This window comes from Paroedura picta, chromosome 11 (assembly GCF_049243985.1).
Source record: "Paroedura picta isolate Pp20150507F chromosome 11, Ppicta_v3.0, whole genome shotgun sequence".
Taxonomy (NCBI): domain Eukaryota; kingdom Metazoa; phylum Chordata; class Lepidosauria; order Squamata; family Gekkonidae; genus Paroedura; species Paroedura picta.
In genome coordinates, this window is record NC_135379.1 from 65,686,633 (window position 1) to 65,705,053 (window position 18,421).

General features: G+C 46.2%; 2 protein-coding genes across 8 annotated transcripts in view; one reads left to right on the forward strand and one right to left on the reverse strand.

Moving 5' to 3' along the window:
* The window catches only part of INVS (inversin), a 168,238-nt gene extending 153,758 nt beyond the window's left edge, over positions 1-14,480 (forward strand). For 4 of the 6 annotated variants that reach the window (XM_077304617.1, XM_077304621.1, XM_077304620.1 and 1 more), the window contains 3 exons: positions 2,195-2,430; positions 5,741-5,824; positions 11,307-14,480. In XM_077304617.1, coding sequence (XP_077160732.1) covers positions 2,195-2,430; positions 5,741-5,824; positions 11,307-11,440 — 454 coding nt within the window. In that variant the 3' untranslated portion in view covers positions 11,441-14,480. Of the gene's footprint in view, positions 1-2,194; positions 2,431-4,269; positions 4,411-5,740; positions 5,825-11,306 lie in introns of those variants that run through there. The other 2 variants (XM_077304618.1, XM_077304619.1) reach the window with 2 other exon arrangements.
* Positions 14,481-14,737: 257 nt separating this feature from the next.
* The window catches only part of TEX10 (testis expressed 10), a 46,234-nt gene continuing 42,550 nt past the window's right edge, over positions 14,738-18,421 (reverse strand). For both annotated transcript variants that reach the window (XM_077304625.1, XM_077304624.1), the window contains exons 12-15: positions 17,510-17,590; positions 16,614-16,795; positions 15,709-15,919; positions 14,738-14,944 (exon numbers count right to left, since the gene is read on the reverse strand). In XM_077304625.1, the coding sequence (XP_077160740.1) occupies positions 14,831-14,944; positions 15,709-15,919; positions 16,614-16,795; positions 17,510-17,590 (588 nt within the window). In that variant the 3' untranslated portion in view covers positions 14,738-14,830. The remainder of the gene's footprint in view (positions 14,945-15,708; positions 15,920-16,613; positions 16,796-17,509; positions 17,591-18,421) is intronic.

An 18,421-nucleotide genomic window follows, 5' to 3' on the forward strand; every position in this document is an offset into this window, starting at 1 on the left:
CCTGGTATTTGGCATTGTGGATTTTAAGTCCCAGTTCCTAGTTTCTCTTCCAATATTGCTGGCCCTTGTCAAGCTCATGAAGGGTTCTCACTGTGCTCCACTCCACCAGCCTCCTAAAAGAGTAGAAAATCTGCACAAAAGGTAGATTCTTATTCACTCACCCTCCACTATCCTCCATAGTAGTTGTGGTAGAAAGGTTTTTTCATTCTGCCTTCATCAATAATCACAGAATCATAGAGTATATAGCTTGCGGGTTCCTCTCCGTGGCAGGCCTGCAATTCCGCAGAAACCCCATGTGTGACTGCACAGAAGACCACTCGATGAACAACACTTACAGGTAAGTGCAACCCTGTTTTCAGCAAGCTCTGTAACCATCTAGGTTTGGGCTTTTTCAGCATCTTCTCCATGCCTGTGGAACAGCCTCCTGGATAAGGTCCAGCGGGGTTCTGCCCTCCAATGAGACTGCAGCAAAGAACATTTGGAGCAGTGGGAATCCAGGCTACTGGAAACAGAATCATAGAGTTGGAAGGGGCCATACAGGCCATCTAGTCCAACCCCCTGCTCAACGCAGGATCAGCCCAAAGCATCCTAAAGCATCCAAGAAAAGTGTGTATCCAACCTTTGCTTGAAGACTGCCAGTGAGGGGGAGCTCACCACCTCCTTAGGCAGCCTATTCCACTGCTGAACTACTCTGACTGTGAAAAATTTTTTCCTGATATCTAGCCTATATCGTTGCACTTGAAGTTTAAACCCATTACTGCGTGTCCTCTCCTCTGCAGCCAGCAGAAACAGCATCCTGCCCTCCTCCAAGTGACAACCTTTCAAATACTTAAAGAGGGCTATCATGTCCCCTCTCAACCTCCTTTTCTCCAGGCTGAACATTCCCAAGTCCCTCAACCTATCTTCATAGGGCTTGGTCCCTTGGCCCCAGATCATTCTCATCGCTCTCCTCTGTACCCATTGCTTTCTTTTCTTTTGCATAATGGAATTTGTTGTATCGATGTGTGTTGTACTGTCTATTTTATTGTTGGTCTGCCCTTTTATGGACTTTGTATTTCTAAACTGAACCCATTCAGTGCTGGCTATTTCATCATTTTCTTTAGTCATTTTTATATTGCAAATCACCTCAGAAACCATCAGCTGCAGTCTATAACCCTTATCCTTATTCATGGTTCCTCTTTATATTTGTGAACCAGCCTGGGGTGTGGAACGTGACCGGCTGTCCAAGTTAGAATACGGCCAATCAGGGTGCAGCCAGCAACGCTGATTGGCCCTGTCCCTACAGCGCCTACCCCTGGACACTAGCTTCTTTCCTCTCAGACATGCCAGAGAAAGAGAGAGACAGACAGCCCTGCCAGACAGAACACGAGCCCTCATTCCCTATCACTCCTGCTGCAAAGGAGGCAGAGAGAGACACAGAGAGAGCTGCCCCAAGCTGCTGACAGAGACATAGAGAGAGCTGCGACGGAGGGAGAGAGATAAAGAGGCAGAGGACTGCCCCAAACTGCAGATCAGCCCAACTTCCCTCCTAAGAAGGAACCCTAATTACCTGCTCTGCCTCCTGCTGTGAGGCACAACAAGAGACATGCAGAGAGGGAGAGAGAGACACAGAGAGAGAGATCTACACCTCCCAGTGTCCCCTGGGTCCTAGTGGCCATTGTATTCCTGCTTGCAATGGGCTTTCTTGCTAGTTTTAAAATAAATAACTAAAACTGCTGAAAGTCGGTTAGAGCAATTCTGTAGCGAAATACGTATGCCAAGGATATGTGATCACTGATGGCCACTGATTGTGAGTATCCACAAGAACTGAGAGGATGTTTGCAACATCAGATCCTACCTTTAAGGGAGGGAAAAGCCCTGGGTGCTGAGGAACAAAGCTGGAGTCCAATGATACCTTTAAGACCAACAAAATTTAGTTCTGGGTGTAAGTTACCACGTGCATGCACAATGTTTTCTGTTTCTCCTTTTTTAATATATAATTTATTGCCATTTTCCTCCTTTTGTTAACATAATTGAAAAAGAGAGGAGTGTAGGCCGAATAAGAGAGAGAGAGGATGATTAGGGAGGAAACCTTGTTCTTTTCTCAGTTGTTTTCTCAGTTACTTACCATGTGAACTGGTTCACGGAAAACTCTGGAGTTGAAAACCAGTCTCAAAAGTGCAACCTTATTTCCCCCTTTCTCTCCTCTGTGCAGCTACCAGTTCAGGAGGTGGTTCTTCCGGCTTCTTAGTGCTAAGCATCAGTGCAAGGAAGATGAAAACAAATGGCGCCAAGAGACAGCTGCCTTTTGCATTGAGGTTGCTTGGAAAAAGCAGCTGAACCGAGCCCCATCAAAATCAGTTTCCCAGGGCAAGAACTTAAAATCCATGAACAAAAGTAGCTCCGCTGTAAATGCCACGTTCAAGCCATCGGCCCTGAAGCAGATCTATGGTAAAGCTGCATGTTGTTGGGCACTTTGTCTGGGGAGTGAAGTATTCATATGTTGATAATAATATTAAATTCTGGAACATGATATGGGCCTCATAAACCTACCAGAATCAAAAATCCATTTTTGCATGCAAATGTGAGCCATCTGTTCAGAGTTGTGAGCTTCTCTGTGAAAGGATGTGAACACTCTAAAGCCCCATAAGTTATTGTTATTGTTATTTTAAAAAAAAATACTAGTGCAGAAATGATCCTGAAGAGATTATTAAAGCAGATATATAATTACTGTTAGCCATGCTAGTGAAATGGACTTTCCATTCTCAGCGTCTGGAGGCAAACAGCAAGGAATCACCGTCCGCACCATGCTCTCTTTTCTGTTTTTGGCTTCCTGAGTTATTTGGCTGCTCACAATGAGACATAGAAAGATGGACTAAGTTCCCTCCAGTACTGGGGGGGGGGGGCGTCAACCATGGGAGGGCTTCTGGAGTTCTGACCCTGCTGGTGGCACCTGGATTTCAGCCACTGTGTGACACAGTGTTGGACTGGATGGGCCATTGACCTGATCCAACATCAGCTCTCCTCAACCCTTCCCCTGGCTCCGGAGTAAATGGGGTACTGCTACCACCATCATGGTGATAAACCTGGGTTTGGGTGTGAGATTCAGGAGGACCAATAAAACCCCAAATCCACAAGAATCGGACAAGAGTGCCTGATAAAGCAAAATAAAATAGATATTTGCAAATATAGGGAGATCATAGCAGTGCTGAAATATAGATCCCCATCCCAGCAAGGCAGGCCCAGGTCTTAAATAACTTGCCCTTCTTGTTACTTTGCATTAATCTAGACATCATCTTTAAATGATTAAGGCATCACTTGAATGGCCAAGTTCTCAGAGCAATTGTTCTGCCCACCCTCAAGGGCAGAGTTACCTCTCTTACAAGAAGATATTGTTACAGGGTGCTAGAATCATCCTAATGATGGCCCCTCAGCACTTTCCTAAACCAGCACAATTTCATCCTTGAAGGTCATGAGGTCTTTTGCAACCTACTGTAAGCTTCCATTGGTTTTTTATTTATATCTTGTCTTTGGGGGTTCAGGCAGATGTGGCTCTCTTGTTTAAATGGTGCTGCCAAGCCTTCTGGTCTCTGTGAAACTTTGATCAAAACTTTGGTCCAGCTATCAGCAACTAACGTTTAGACAAGGGATTTTAGTAAGTCTAGAGATAACAAAAGAAGAAGAGTTGGTTCTTAGATGCCGCTTTCCCCTACCCGAAGGAGGCTCAAGGCGGCTTACATTCACCTTCCCTTTCCTCTCCCCACAACAAACACCCTGTGAGGGAGGGGAGGCTGAGAGAGCCCTGAGATTACTGAAGAAGAAGAAGAGTTGGTTCTTATATGCCGCTTTTCCCTACCCGAAGGAGGCTCAAAGCGGCTTACAGTCGCCTTCCCATTCCTCTCCCCACAACAGACACCCTGTGGGGTGGGTGAGGCTGAGAGAGCCCTGAGATTCCTGCTCGGTCAGAACAGTTTTATCAGTGCCCTGGCGAGCCCCAGGTCACCCAGCTGGTTGCATGTGGGGGAGCGCAGAATTGAACCCAGCATGCCAGATTAGAAGTCCACACTCCTAACCACTACTCCAGACTGGCCCAGGAGAGCCTCTAAAATGTTAGTGCAAAGTAGCACTCCCTCAGTCCCTCTTCCTGAGGCCAGCCACCAAGCAAACTGGATTTTCCTGAGGCAAGAGCTCAAGGATGGGGATTAGTTCAGAAAGGAAACATTGCATAGGTGGCTAGAGAATACAGCACATTCACTTAAGGCAGCCTTTCCCCATTTTTTTACTGTTGAGAACCCCCTGAAACATTCTTCAGGCTTCGAGAAACCCCAGAAGTGGCGCCATCAGTTGGGAAGCAGAGCTGTGGACGTGCCAGCCCTTTCCCATACACCCCCGGCCCACCACCAGTGGCCATTTGGGTGGGCGGGGAGTGAGGTCAGTATGACATATATGGTCATATCACCCGGTAAATGTTTAACAAATTTTAAAAATGTATTAAAAAATTAACCAACTCCCACCTATTCAAGAAATGCTTCCTTCATCAATCCCAAGACTTCATGGAACTCCGGTTGAGAAAGCCTGGCTTAAGAAGCCAAGTGACTCAGTAATAAGGGCACATTCAGAGCACCAGATAATTTCCAGGCTCCTACCTCCCCTAGTTTAGCTAGGCTGTCCAGGTTGGACCTTCCTCTCCCCCCCAATTGGAGAGATGGGAAGCCAGAGCCCCCCCCCCCGGCCCCTCCGGTCCCGCTGAGGGAACTTAGCAGCTCTGCAACTCCCAACAGGGTTTCTATGGCAACGGAATCCTCTCTGATTGGCTCACTCAAGAAACAGGGTGGAATCCCTTGATTCCCTTGGTGAGAAGTTGCTTCCCTGACATGGCTCTTGGTCAGACCTCGCAGGGCAGTTTTTACTTACTTCAGAACTGCTTTTTAATACAACATTGGCCTGGATATGACTTCCACCTAGTAAGGAGTCTTGGTCTGATGGATGAATACTCCACTGGGTATCCCAGGCTTATTTGCCTCAGAATAGTGGACCCAGGAGTCTGAATTGCATCTCATCTCTGTCCTGTTAGTGCCTTTCCAGCATCTCTGGGAGATTCTTTCCTGCAGATACTTTAAACTAGGGATGCAGGGAACCGGGCCTGGCGTCTGGCCCAATAGCCTCTCAACAAGGGGTGCCACCTCTGTCCCTGGCCCCTGTTCCCCCTGCCTTCACCACAATCAAGCCAGAGCAGATAATGCTGGGGGGGGGGGCTAGAAACGCCTGCCAGTCCACGTGGCACAGGGGCCAGCTGCTTTTAGGAGTCACTGGCATGTTCCCACCCATCAAGATCTGTGCTTAGGGGATTGGTGGCATGCATTTCTTTTTTAGATTTCCTGATTTCTTTCACCAATGCTGGGGGGGGGGGGGTGGCAGGTTAACACACAAGACTGTGGTGAACAGTTGGTTTGCAAGGTCTCTAAATCCATATTATCTGATACCTTTAAGATCTTGCTGGTAAAAGGTTTTTTTTCCACACAGTTCTCTTATAATGTTATTGTACCTGAGTCAGCATTAAAGCGCAGTTTGAATAAATAATTGAAACAGAAAGATGGAAGAAACTATTTTGCTTGTCTAAGTGCAGGAGTTGCTAGACGCTTCTGTACATTTTTAGCTGTTGAATATAGCACAGGACGGAGAATATATAAACGCAGGCAAATTTAAGAAGGCTTATTCCTGTCACAGCTTTTGAAAGCTTTTGTTTTTCTTGTCTGTAAAGGATGCTCTCAAGAGGGAAGAGCGCATTACACACCCAGACCGCCATCCTTGAAGCATAAAGTTTCTGAACTCCATATGCTAACAGGTACAGTTTGGACCCATTTATTGACTCTCTTGAAACATGGGAACTAGGAAATGCCAGAGGAAGGAGCGGGGGAGGCAGGAGAGCGGGGGGCTTCTCATGCCAGTTTTCCGCAGCGGCCTTTGAGCAGCTTTTGGAATGAGAATCCAAAGAATGGCTTGCCCATTTCAAGTGAGGACCGTGTTTCATATCCTGATGCAGGCGAAGGAAATACAAGGCAGGGTTGAAAACACGTGTGCTTGTCTGACCTTCTTACCCCCACAAATCTTCTCTGTTTTTCACTGCCCCTCCCCGTCCTATTTTCTTCTTCACTTTAAAAGAAAGCAAGCTTAGTTTGTTCAGCTCTGGCTCTCCACAGGGACAAATGTCCCACGGAATAAGCAACGGCTATCACAATACAACGTAACACTGATGCTGAAAGCATCACTCTGACTTGCCTTTAGTTTTGCAGTGTCATCCCATAATCAAAGCTTGTAGGCTGTGGAGTGAGTGCTATGACAGCAGCACACTGGATCAACTGGAATCACTTCATTCCAGGGAGGGTTTAATTTAAAAAATAATCATCACTATGGCGCCCAAGCAATGAAAAGGCCACGAGCAACTTGAGTGGGACCTTTTGGGCATCTTGAAGACATTAGTTTTGCTACCACAATTAAAAGGAGTGATTGTCTAGTGTAGCCTTAACCAAACAGAATGGCCAAATAAAAATGGAGGACGGAGCAGAATTGTTCTTTCTTGCCCCATAGGGACAGACCAGAACGAATGGGATGAAATTAATTCAAAAGAAATTCCATTATCCACCCAAAAGAAGTTCCTGACAGAGCGGTTTCTCAGTGGAAAAGGCTTCCTCGGGAGGTGGTGGGTTCTCCATCTTTGGAAATGATTCTAAAAATAGGCCAATTTAATTTTCTCTTGTCTAATCAGCCTCATCAATTCATTGATCACCTCTTTAAATGTTGTTACAGAGTATTAATCACTCAAGTTTTTAAAAACCATAGCATGCTCCTGATCTGGGGAATCTTGACCACTAAATGAATACAAGAGGTATTGAAAGAAACAAGTATTGACCTGAGGTTTCTGTGTCCATTTCTTAAGCTTTTTTAAGGGTACTGGTTTAAAGGACTGTTTATCTGGCCATTAGCTATGCTTTGCCCTGTGTCAGAGTAATGCAAGAAGGACACCAAACATACAAGGTAGATGTGGACTTCTAGCTCATAGTGCACATGGATCTTGCTGCAAAACAAGTTGCGCCGTTTGAGGGTTAGCTTGTGGAACCAGAATCCAGTTCTTAGAGACAGTTATGTGCTCCTTCTATATGAACTGGATGAAGAAGAAGAAGAGCTGGTTCTTATATGCCGCTTTTCCCTACCCGAAGGAGGCTCAAAGCGGCTTACAGTCGCCTTCCCTTTCCTCCCCCACAACAGACACCCTGTGAGGGAGGTGGGGCTGAGAGAGCCCTGATATTCCTGCTCCATCAGAACAGCTTTATCAGTGCCGTGGCGAGCCCAAGGCCACCCAAGCCGGCTGCATGTGGAGGAGCGCAGAATCAAACCCGGCATGCCAGATTAGAAGTCCGCACTCCTAACCACTACACCAAACTGGCTCTCTTCTTTGTAGTGTGAAACACAATAGTCAGTTTGTCATAATAAGTTAATGAATGAATGTAAAAATACAGTAATGTCATCTCTTTTGATTAAACTCTCAGGCATTAATTCCACATGCTGATGCAGAAAAGTTTATTTGATCTCTCTCAGTGCTTTTCAAAAGTCCCCAAGCCAGAGCTCAGTGCAAGCATGGATTGATGTTCTAATTACAGGCAGATTTCTCTGTGGTGGCCTCACAAAAGGCTTCTTTGTTGTGCCACCCAGAATATAACTTGAAGAATTATCAGAGAAGTCTTCATCTGCTGACTTTCATACGACTGCGATTCCTCAGAAAGGGGCATTAGTCCGTCCTAATCCAACGCCTTTGTGCTTGTTTTCCTGCCCAGAAAATATCCCTCCTGCCTCTTGAGGTCCTTTGGGCACTCCAATCAGAGGGCTCTGGCTGCTCCAAGTGGCCTTTACCTCTTTATAACTTGGTGATGACGAGTACGACAATGAAAGGGGTTTTTGCCCGGGCTGCTTAGCAATAGGCCTGACTTTCACTCACCAGATGGGAGCCTGGTTCCCCATCAAAAAAGGCTGGTACATTTTCCTTCATGCATAACAATAAGGATTGTGTTTTTTCAAAGTTCAGAGCTGTCAACGGTTAATTTCCAAGTGCATGTTTGACGTGTGTTTTTAGAGCTGATTAGAATGGACTCTACCTGACATCTGTCAAGAGTATTAATAGTCACGCACCTTGCTGAGTGCGGAAGTCAGTATGGGACTCAGGTGGGCTCCTGTGGGCTTTGATTTATACACTGGAGCAGCACTACAAGTTTCTCTTCTCTGCTGCTGAAGAGACAACCTAGCACATTAGCAGCACTGTTCCAACAGGGATGGGGAGGAACATTTCTGTTAGAAACATCAGGAAAGGCCTAAACTTGTTCAGACTCTAGATTGAAGGGATGGGAAGATGATGACCCAGTCCCCTTCCACGGAGCATAGGTGATGCACATGGGTTCCCCACTCTGGGCCTACCCCCTCCCACTTGTATTCCAACCTGTGAGGTTACATGGAATCAGTGGGTGGGCCAAGTGAGCTTCATGGCTTGGGACCTGGTGAACTCAATCACACCAGACAGCTGAGGAGTGGTGGGAGTACAAGGGGCCAAGAAGTCCAGCTGATAGCGAGTTTTTTTACAGGCTATATCCTCGTATAGTGCTGCATACTGAGCTTCTGAGTGCTGCCTAATGCAGCCCCCATGCTGTCAGGCAAGATGCTCCTCAGATTGGAGGTGGGAGGGGAACTTCCCAAGCAGTTTATTGAAAGTGATGTGATTAAGGGGGAAGCAAAGAGGCAGACAGACAGACAGACACACTGGCCAGCACACATGCAAAGTTCTGCACTTCGGAGGCTGCCCTCTAAAAAAGAGGCTCGCATATAAGTTGGCGGCTTTAAGGCATCTAACACTCTGCAAGCGGCAGCCACCCAAAAGGCATAGGTAAACTTTTACTGAGCTCAGTATAGCACAAAGCATCTCCAAGCTGGGTGAGCATGGGATCAGAGGAACAAACTGTGAGTTGGCTGAGGCCTTAGGTTAACTTTGGAGGGAGTGGGGGACTCTTTTGGCCATTTTCATATGAACAGTTGCTGCAGCAGCAGTCTTAAATGCCAAAACTTCATTCAGTTGAAGCTCGATTGAATAGTGCAGCTAGAAAGCTGTGGCCATTTTGTAGATAGTTGTGCTTGAAAGCTGGTACTGTTCCCTAGCAGTATTTTACGTAGCGTGCATCCACCACAGACCACAGAGAATTTATTTGTTCAACTGTTTCCCAAAACAGACTGCATTAAATTACTGCCAAAAGTTCCGTAACATCCATCTGAAAGTTTGGCAGTCCAAGGGATCTGTACATACGCAAGGAAGATGAGTTTGTGGCAGCAGGTGAAATCACCCAGGGCTCTCCATTTGACAGATTTGCCTTTACAACATTACTGTGTGCCATAACTGTGACAGTGTCATCATCATACCACATTGTGAATTCTTGGATGATGGGAGGAAATGAGAAAGAACCAGCTCCAACAGACAGGCTGGAGACTACAAGCTAGTGGGGCTGAGAGGGAAGTCAGAAAATTATCCTCCCAGCAAAAAGATAAAATCTTTGAGATAGATCAAGATGGGTAGCCAGGTTCGTCCCTCTGTAGCAGCAACAAAGGACAAGAGGCCAGCAACATCTTGTAGATTGACAGCATTTGTGCTGCTAGATTGTTGCTGTTTTGTCTTGGCTTACTCGAAAGTACATGCTCCCCCAGTTTTCCCCTCAAGGCTGGGTAGATGCAGACCCTTATTTGAATTAAGATAGCAAAGGTAAAAACTAAAGAGGGGGCTGAAACAAGGCTAGCTTTGCACCCAAAATGAAATTATGCAAATGTTCTGTGCTCCTCAGGTTTCCTTCAATCTTTCTCAAAGCTGATTTGCTGTGAAGTTCTGGGAACAAAGTTCTCGTTCTGTGGGGGAAGTCTGGTTTTCCGGGGTGTCAAGACCCTATTCACTTCACTGGTTACCTGCTCTCATGCTCTTGTCATGTTTGCCCGAGGTGTCTCTCTCATATATCTCCTGGGAGCATTTTATTGTTTTGACCTTGTAAGCCATCTGCATCTTAGGAGTGCCATTGCAGTATTAAAGCTGTTGCACACACTTTTGAATGGGAAACAAGTTTATATTCTGCTTGCTAGCTTGGTTTTTCAGTTTTAGCAAGGAATCACCTTACTCTCTGTTCACCATCTTCAAAAAAGAGATTTCCTTTAACAGCAAAGCTTATTGAGAATTTGGGACTTGACACAGGGGCCCATTCCGCACCAGGACCAATGTTGCCAATTGGTTCCTGCAAGCAGAAACGCTATTTTTAAAAGTGCTATACCTGCCTTTGTGCATACCTGCCTTTGTAGTGGAATCCAGTAGCGTTTCAATCGTTTCCCATAGGTTTCCGGTCTCGCCAAAAATTGCTATACAGGAAGCGATTTTTTTTGTGCTTTGTCCCGCCCCTGGCAATCAAACGAGCAACCAATGGGCGGCTGTCATCATGCTCCCGAAAAGCCCCTTTCCCTTTAAGCACAGATTTTAAAAAAAGGAAAAACACATGTTGCAACGAATATGCCTTGATTCCTTCTGTAGAGACCCATCTAGCTGGCAGCTGGCGTGTGAGCTGCCGATTCATTACCATGCTCCCCCAAGTGAAAAAAAAATCCCCCCCCCCCGTGCACAGGTGCGATTTTTGGCCGAAACGGAACTTGCAAATGGGGCTGTGTTGTGCTTGGTGATTTGAGGGGAGCTTTAAAGCAGCTCTGTGGAGGGACTGTAGCCGGAGAAGCTTCGCTGGGTGAATGAAGGCTCACCGGTTCATTGCTTTCTGCTCGCTCCGAGTAAAGAAAAATGGCGATCGCTTCGCCGGAAGTTCGGAGGAGAGAGCCAGGAGGAGGGACTTGGCTGGAACTGCAACAGTGACGTCGTGCATAACTTCAAATTAGTAGCGTTTACAATTTGGAAGTCTTTTGCAACATTGAAGTCGTGCGGAATGGACCTGGGTCTGCTCATCTGACACCCAATATAGATTATTGTTACACTATCCAGTTGTCATTTAAAAAAAACATCCCCAAAAGCCCTAGTGGGCAGGGGGACACAGGCAGGAAAACCTGTGCTATATTGATAACAACAGGAAACCAGATCCAGCGAAAGAGTAAGGAGAGAAGCAAGGCTAGAAAAGAAAAAGTAGTTTGGCATTGAAGAGTCCAGCAGGGCTCTTGTGCTCTTACAGTTTGCGGCTTTTGCATTTCTTTCCTAATGGACACTATGCCTATCTGTCTGTTCTGAACACGAACTAATTTTCTGTTTGCTTTTGCAGGAAGTGGATTGCAGTACCTGCGTGTGCTGGAGAACACAGGGAAATGTAAACAGTATTCATACAACATGAAACCCTCCACCACAGTCAAAACAAAGCACACAAGATCCAGGCAAGAAAGCAAGACTGAATTATAACTCAAAGGAAAATCAATTCTCCATGGACATTACATTGATTTTGAAAAACAGTATTTTATACTACCAATAAGTGCCTATTATACAGTATCTGAACACTTTTTGCTACAAATCCACACACGCACACCAAAAAAGAGCACCTTCCCCAATACTGGTGAGAATTCCTGCAGAGCAGGAAAGAGCCCCACCAGACCCAGGAGCTGCTGGTTGGTGGGTCTACAGATCTATCGCTCCAGCAGGCACACAGGCCTTTCAAAGGTTTGCAAAGGGACCTGGACATGCCCCAATGACTAGAAAGCTTTAAGAGTATGGTTGCTTTGCAGAGGCTGTAGAGAGCTCCTATTAGCTTCAAAGCAAGAGGAAGTGAGCTGCAGAGCTGGGGGGACTGCTAACTTCTTCAGATCATGCCTGAGGGCCGGGAGTGTCCACGGAACCCAGCGAAGGAGGAGCAACTAGCATCCTGGGCCTCCTTGACTGAACAGCCAAAACGGGACCATTCTTCTGTGTATAGATGTGAAAACTACTAGAGCCACCACTCAGAGTATAAATACATGATTTGTTTTCTTGAAGCCTGTTTACTCTAGGCTTGCTGAACAATATAAAACCTTATTGCGCTCTGCTTGTTTGCCCTTTCTAGGCAAGCAATTTTAAGCCAGTAGCCTTTCAGAGTATGGGTGCTCTTAAAGAGGTAAACTATATGTCACCAACTCAATTTGAGCAGCTGCTTTATACCAACTCCGACCTCTGTTGTCTCATCTGGAATGGTCTACTCTCCAGCCCTGCTTCTTGAGAGCCCTCCTGGAGGCTACCATCTTGTGTGCCTTAAAACATCATTGTGGAAGAAGAGTACAAAAAGTGTACCTTTACATGTCCACCTCTCTGATCTCTGTGGCCAGCAGAAAGCATCTTGCTGCTGCTGAAGTGGAGTGCTGCTGAGCCGATATTTACATGCAAGCCACTGCTTAATGTGGCAATGAAAGAAAAAGTTAATCCCTTTATAGGAAAAATACTGAATTATCCACTTTTCTTTCAATAATCAATAGTTACAGAAACAGTATTTATATTGCCTCCTCTTCAGACACTAGAATTGCCCTTTATTTTCTTTCACAGCAACCAGTTCCTTTCCAAAAGCTATGCTCAGGACCAGGGGTCCTCAAACTACGGCCCGCGGGCCCAATGCGGCCCAGGGACTATTTTTATCCGGCCCGCCGGGTGTTTTTCCCTCCAGCCGCCTGTCACTTAGCAGCCGACTGCCTGCAGTGCGCATGTGTGAAATTTGAGCTGCACTCTCTGACTTCCCACCTTTTCTCCGTCTCCTCATTCTTCCTCTCAGTCTCTGGCGTGATTGGAGGGATAACGAGTGTGCCTGTGCAAAGCCAGCGGCTGCCTGATCGAGCTTAAAAACAAGCTAGGATTTTTTTTTTACGTTAGGAGAGCCTTTTTTCTTAAGTTGGTTAGTTGGCTTGAGCTTAGAGTGGCAACAGGAAAATGAGGTTTGCAAGGCAGCGCAGGGTCTGCAGCGCACAGCGGCTGCCCTAGAAAAACTCTGCTCTTGCAAGGATTTTAATCTTTACCCCCCCCCCCACCTTCCTGTCGGATCTTTTTTGGCTAAACTCTCCATTGTCAGCCGCCTTCCTCTGAAGAGAGAACCGCCCCCCCCCATCACGTTAAAATAATTAGGATTTTTTTAAAAGTTAGGAGAGCCTTTTTTCTTAAGTTGGTTAGTTGGTTGGGGTGGTTTCTAGGTGGGTGGCATCACAATGATAATGCAAATTGTCAGTGCTCAGAGGAAATGAAAATGGTCAGTGCTCAGTGTTATTGCATGGGAACTTAATCCAGCTCTGCAGACAGCGAAGGAGTAGGAAATCCAATTTAATTGACAGTAGTAGAAGAAGAGTTGGCTCTTATATGCCGCTTTTCTCTACCTCAGTGGTCCCCAACCTTTATTAAGCTTGGGACCGGCAGGGCATTGGGCCGTGCCGGCGGGGACAGCCCCCACGCGGGCCGCGCCCGCGGGTTGGGCCGCGCGGGCGCAGCCTGATTCCCTCTCCCTGCCCTCCCGCAGTAAGAAGCTTCCCGGGCCGCAAGATTGCGGCCTGGGAAGTTTTTTACTGCAGGGGGTGGTGCCAGGCCGTGGCCCGCAGGTTGGGGACCACTGCTCTACCTGAAGGAGTCTGAAGCGGCTTACTGTCACCTTCCCTTCCTCTCCCCACAACAGACACCCTGTGAGGGAGGGGAGGCTGAGAGAGCCCTGAGATTACTGAAGAAGAAGAAGAGTTGGGTCTTATATGCCGCTTTTCTCTATCGAAAGGAGGCTCAAAGTGGCTTACAGTCAACTTCCCTTTCCTCACCCCACAACAGACCCTATGAGGGAGGTGAGGCTGAGAGAGCCCTGAGATTACTGAAGAAGAATTGGCCCTTATATGCCGCTTTTCTCTACCCGAAGGAGACTCAAAGTGGCTTACAGTCGCCTTCCCTTTCCTCTCCCCACAACAGACACCCTTTGGGGTGGGTGAGGCTGAGAGAGCCCTGATATCACTGCTCGGTCAGAACTGCTTTATCAGTGCTGTGGCGAGCCCAAGGTCACACAGCTGGCTGCACGTGGGGGAGTGCAGAATTGAACCTGGCATGCCAGATTAGAAGTCCTCACTCCTAACCACTACACCAAACTGCATTTATATTCTGATTGCTGTTCAGTTGTGTATGATGTTGTATGCTGTGTGCTGTGTAAGCCCTGGTTCACACTGTTGTGATCTCTGAGCAGTGCGAGTTCAGCCATGTGCTTGTATGGCTGAACTCACGTTCAATCTCAGGAACCATGCGCTCAAAATGGGAACCACCTTTGGCAGCACTTATGTCTGTGAACAGACTTTTTCCAGAATGAAACATCTGAAATCTCCAACCAGATCTAGCCTAACTGATGCACACTTGCATCCCTTGTTACGACGAGCAGGGACAAATATGGAACCGGACATCGACCATCTCATTAGCCAAAAGCAGGCCCTTAGTTCCCATTAAAATACTGGCAAGTTTGTTGATTTAACTTTACTTGTTCTTCATTTTAAATATTGTATTTGTTCCCGTTTTGTTTTTTTTTTACTTCAAAATAAGATATGTGCAGTATACATAGGAAATTGTTCGGTTTTTTTTTTTTAACTATAGTCCGGCCCTCCAATGGTCTGAGGGACAGTGAACTGGCCCCGTTTTAAAAGTTTGAGGACCCCTGCTTAGGACCAATTGTTTGTAAATTTCTTTGCCAAGGTAACAAAAGTAACATTCTTGCACCAAAATGCAAACCAATTTTGAAAAATGTACTTTTAATTTTCACTTAAAATTGATATTTTGCATCCATAACAAAAACACAACACTTTGGGCCACATGCAGATATTCTCTTTAGTAGACGGTGTTGACTGCACCAGCCCCTTGGGGGTGGGAGGCAAGGCAGACGTTGAAATAGTAATGAAGGTCTGTCAGCCACTGCTCTTGGGCATCACCACTCTTCGATGCCTGTCAATCAGAAAACAGGGCTTTAGCTTGTAGCTTTCAAGCTTGGCAGCTGCATGCTCAGTTTTAGAATAAATCCCACCATATTGTAGGAAACAGACTAATGTATTAGACCAGTGTTCCCCAACCCCCGGGCCAAACTGCTAGGCGTTCATGGTAACTGTAGTCCACGGACAACTGGAAAGCAAGTTTGGCTACCCCATTCTAGGTCATAACAAATGACGGTAATTATGGGTACAATAACTGAACTGACTCAGAATGAAAACATGGAGACTTAACCACCATAAAAGACAACCTTTGTTGGCTACCTTTTGTAAAGGTAAAATATGAAAGGTTCTGAGATCTTCCTCCCAAAAGAATGCATGAGACCTGGCCTTGTGGGAAATGTGCCAGAGGCATCTCATAGGGAAACAAAGACCAGCTTCCAGATGTGGGCCCTAGGTTAGGGGAGGGGTCTACTAGCAGATCACCAGCTGCTGCAAGAGTCGTTTGGGCAATCCCTAAAAGACCCAAGAAGAGCCCTGAAAACATCTGCTCCCGGGCTCTCCCCAACAAACCTCCGCTTTTATTTCCCAGGAATCCTCTCTGTGCTGTGTGACTTTGTCTACTGCTGTTTCTTGGACAGGACAAAACTCACTAACATGCAGGGGGTGGAAGGAGAGAGAAACTCAAAATACTTTTCCTTATCAATCTGTGGGCTTGGTCCAGCTGCACTATTCTGCTCTCCCTGCTGTGAGGCTAAAACAGTGAGAAAAATGTCTTCCTACCACAATATCCTTGACAATCTGCTTCACCAGGAACTCATTGGTCACCATGTGACTTCGTAGCTGTCCATGTTGCATTAACAAACGAAGGAGCTGGGCGAGGACAGGCAGTTCTTCCTGATGGACTATGCTCACTTGAAGACTTTGCAACACCAGCCGCAACACCCGAGGCAGGGCAGTTAGCAATGAAATACAGGAGGCCCAGAGGACATCCCTACGGGGAGCAGAGGACAGCACAGACACAGCTGGTGAACGAGGAAACCAAGCCTACTCCTCAATTTGATACACATTTCTTGTATCCACAGTCGACCCTTCTGAATACAATAAGAGACTACAACGGACCCATTTATAACAATTTAATGGAAACAAAACAGTTATCACACAAAAACGTTACTCACACTCTGCCTTGGAAGGGCTGGCACTCTATTACTATTGTTACAGGCCTGAAGACCTATGCAGGAAAAGTTCACAAAACACCTGAAAGCAGATCACACTTCCTACTCCGGGGGGAAAAACCTTTTAAAAGGCATCTCAAATGAAGAAGTAAACACACTGATCTCATTTATCCTTAGCCTATTTTGGGCTCTATCCAGAAAATGGCACACTGCCATCCCTGAAAACTCTGCACGTTATAAGACTCATGTGAGTCCAAGGACTAGACTACCTAACAGCAATAGTGTCTTAAAATGAGGCTGCTAATAAAATCCAGTATCTTAAATTTAATTTTTCTGGTGCCTAATGAAGCCACAGGCTAAATCCAAAGATTAAGGTGACTGCTTGCTGGGACACAATTGGGTTCACAGACCACACTCCTGGGCACAAGCAGCGGCCCTTTGCCAAATGTTACCGAAGTGGCTGTTAGTGATGCAGGTGTTTTCAGAGTTAAGTGCCAACATTAAAAAGCTTACCTCTTCTGAAGGTGTTCTTCATCTTCTCTCTCTATCATTAAAAGGAGGTAAAGAAGGCTGCAGCACAAGGAAGCCAGGAACTTGGAGAGATTTTCATTAAGGAGGCAGGCTTGATCCGAGAGCTTACTAATGGCACACAAAACAGATCCAGCCGTGCTGTCAGGTATTACAGTCAGTCCTGACTAGGAGAGAAAACAAATATGTTACCTCTCAGCACCGTCTCTTGCAGCTGTCCAAAAGGACAATGCTAGCAATAGCTTTCACTTGCCCTTCAGGCAGTTAACATTTCTTAAAATCTGCCCTTCCTTTCTTGTGGAATTTGAGTTGCGTTGATCTCATGAACTGACACCTAGTTAAATCCTCAACAGTGAAGTACCCGGTGCAGCACATGAAGCTCAAGAAACACCCTGAAAATGTGGCAGGAATATGTGGTGGCAGGAATGAGGCCTACCTGCTGCCACATTTGATGTCTTGGAAGTCAGACTTACGCAACATCTCAGTGGCACTGGCCAGTGACCCCAATTTTAAACTCGATAGCAAATGGAATGGCCATACAGCCACACGGCTTCATACAAGAGGCATCAAGGAATCCGGGTCAAGGTGACGCTACTACTATTTTCCTTTTTAACTTGGCAGGTACAGTTCACTGGTTTTACGATAGTTTTACGATAGTTAAGATGACATGAATCTTTTGGCAATAGCTTTATAAGGTGAAAAAACATGCATCAGCACCGGTTCTGATAACTAAGAAGTCTGCAATTCAAAACCAGACGTCCTGCCAAAGCAAGCAAACATCTGGTACACACCAGATTTCTATCATCACTGTGTGAAAAACTGGCTTCCAATTAAAACACAGAAACAGACAGAACACGGAAACCATTTAAAATACTACCTACCAGGTACTTACAGATGCCACTTTGAACAATATCTATACACTGACTTCGAGAAGGTATAGCAGACAGGCACTGGATCACCATCTGTTAAAATATCAAGAACAAAAAAGCATGCAGAGATGAATTTGTTCACCAGGCACACATAGTGGGGACCTCTGCTTGAAAATTTCAATTCAAGCATACTGCTATTGATCTGTCATCCAAACATGAAAAATGGACTATTCACTTCCAGATGTCATCGTAGGAACAGTCTCCTTCATCATCTTTGTTGTGCCCTGATTTCTTGCTCACTCTAGCTACAAACACACAACATAAGGCAATATGCATGCGGGGGGCGGGGGGGGGTCAGCGTTCAGTCTAATGAACATAGAACCTCTAGTACCAGGACTGCTGCTTTTTGCAGGTTCCTAATGACAGAGGGTGAACAAACACAGTCCATGCTGATGTTAGGCTGAACATCAGGGGAGTGGTTAAGCTAGGAAGCACATAAAGGTAAAGGTATCCCCTGTGCAAGCACCGAGTCATGTCTGACCCTTGGGGTGACACCCTCCAGCGTTTTCATGGCAGACTCAATACGGGGTGGTTTGCCAGTGCCTTCCCCAGTCATGACCGTTTACCCCCCAGCAAGCTGGGTACTCATTTTACCGACCTCGGAAGGATGGAAGGCTGAGTCAACCTTGAGCCGGCTGCTGGGATTGAACTCCCAGCCTCATGGGCAAAGCTTTCAGACGGCTGCCTTACCACTCTGCGCCACAAGAGGCTCTAGGAAGCACATAGTCCCTGCCAAATTTATTTGCAGTAACTTCAATAGACTTTGGGCATTGTGAATTACAATTTTGTTTTATTTTATTTATTTTAATTTTTATACTGCCCTCCCCGGGGGCTCAGGGCGGTTTGCATGGAACATATGAACAA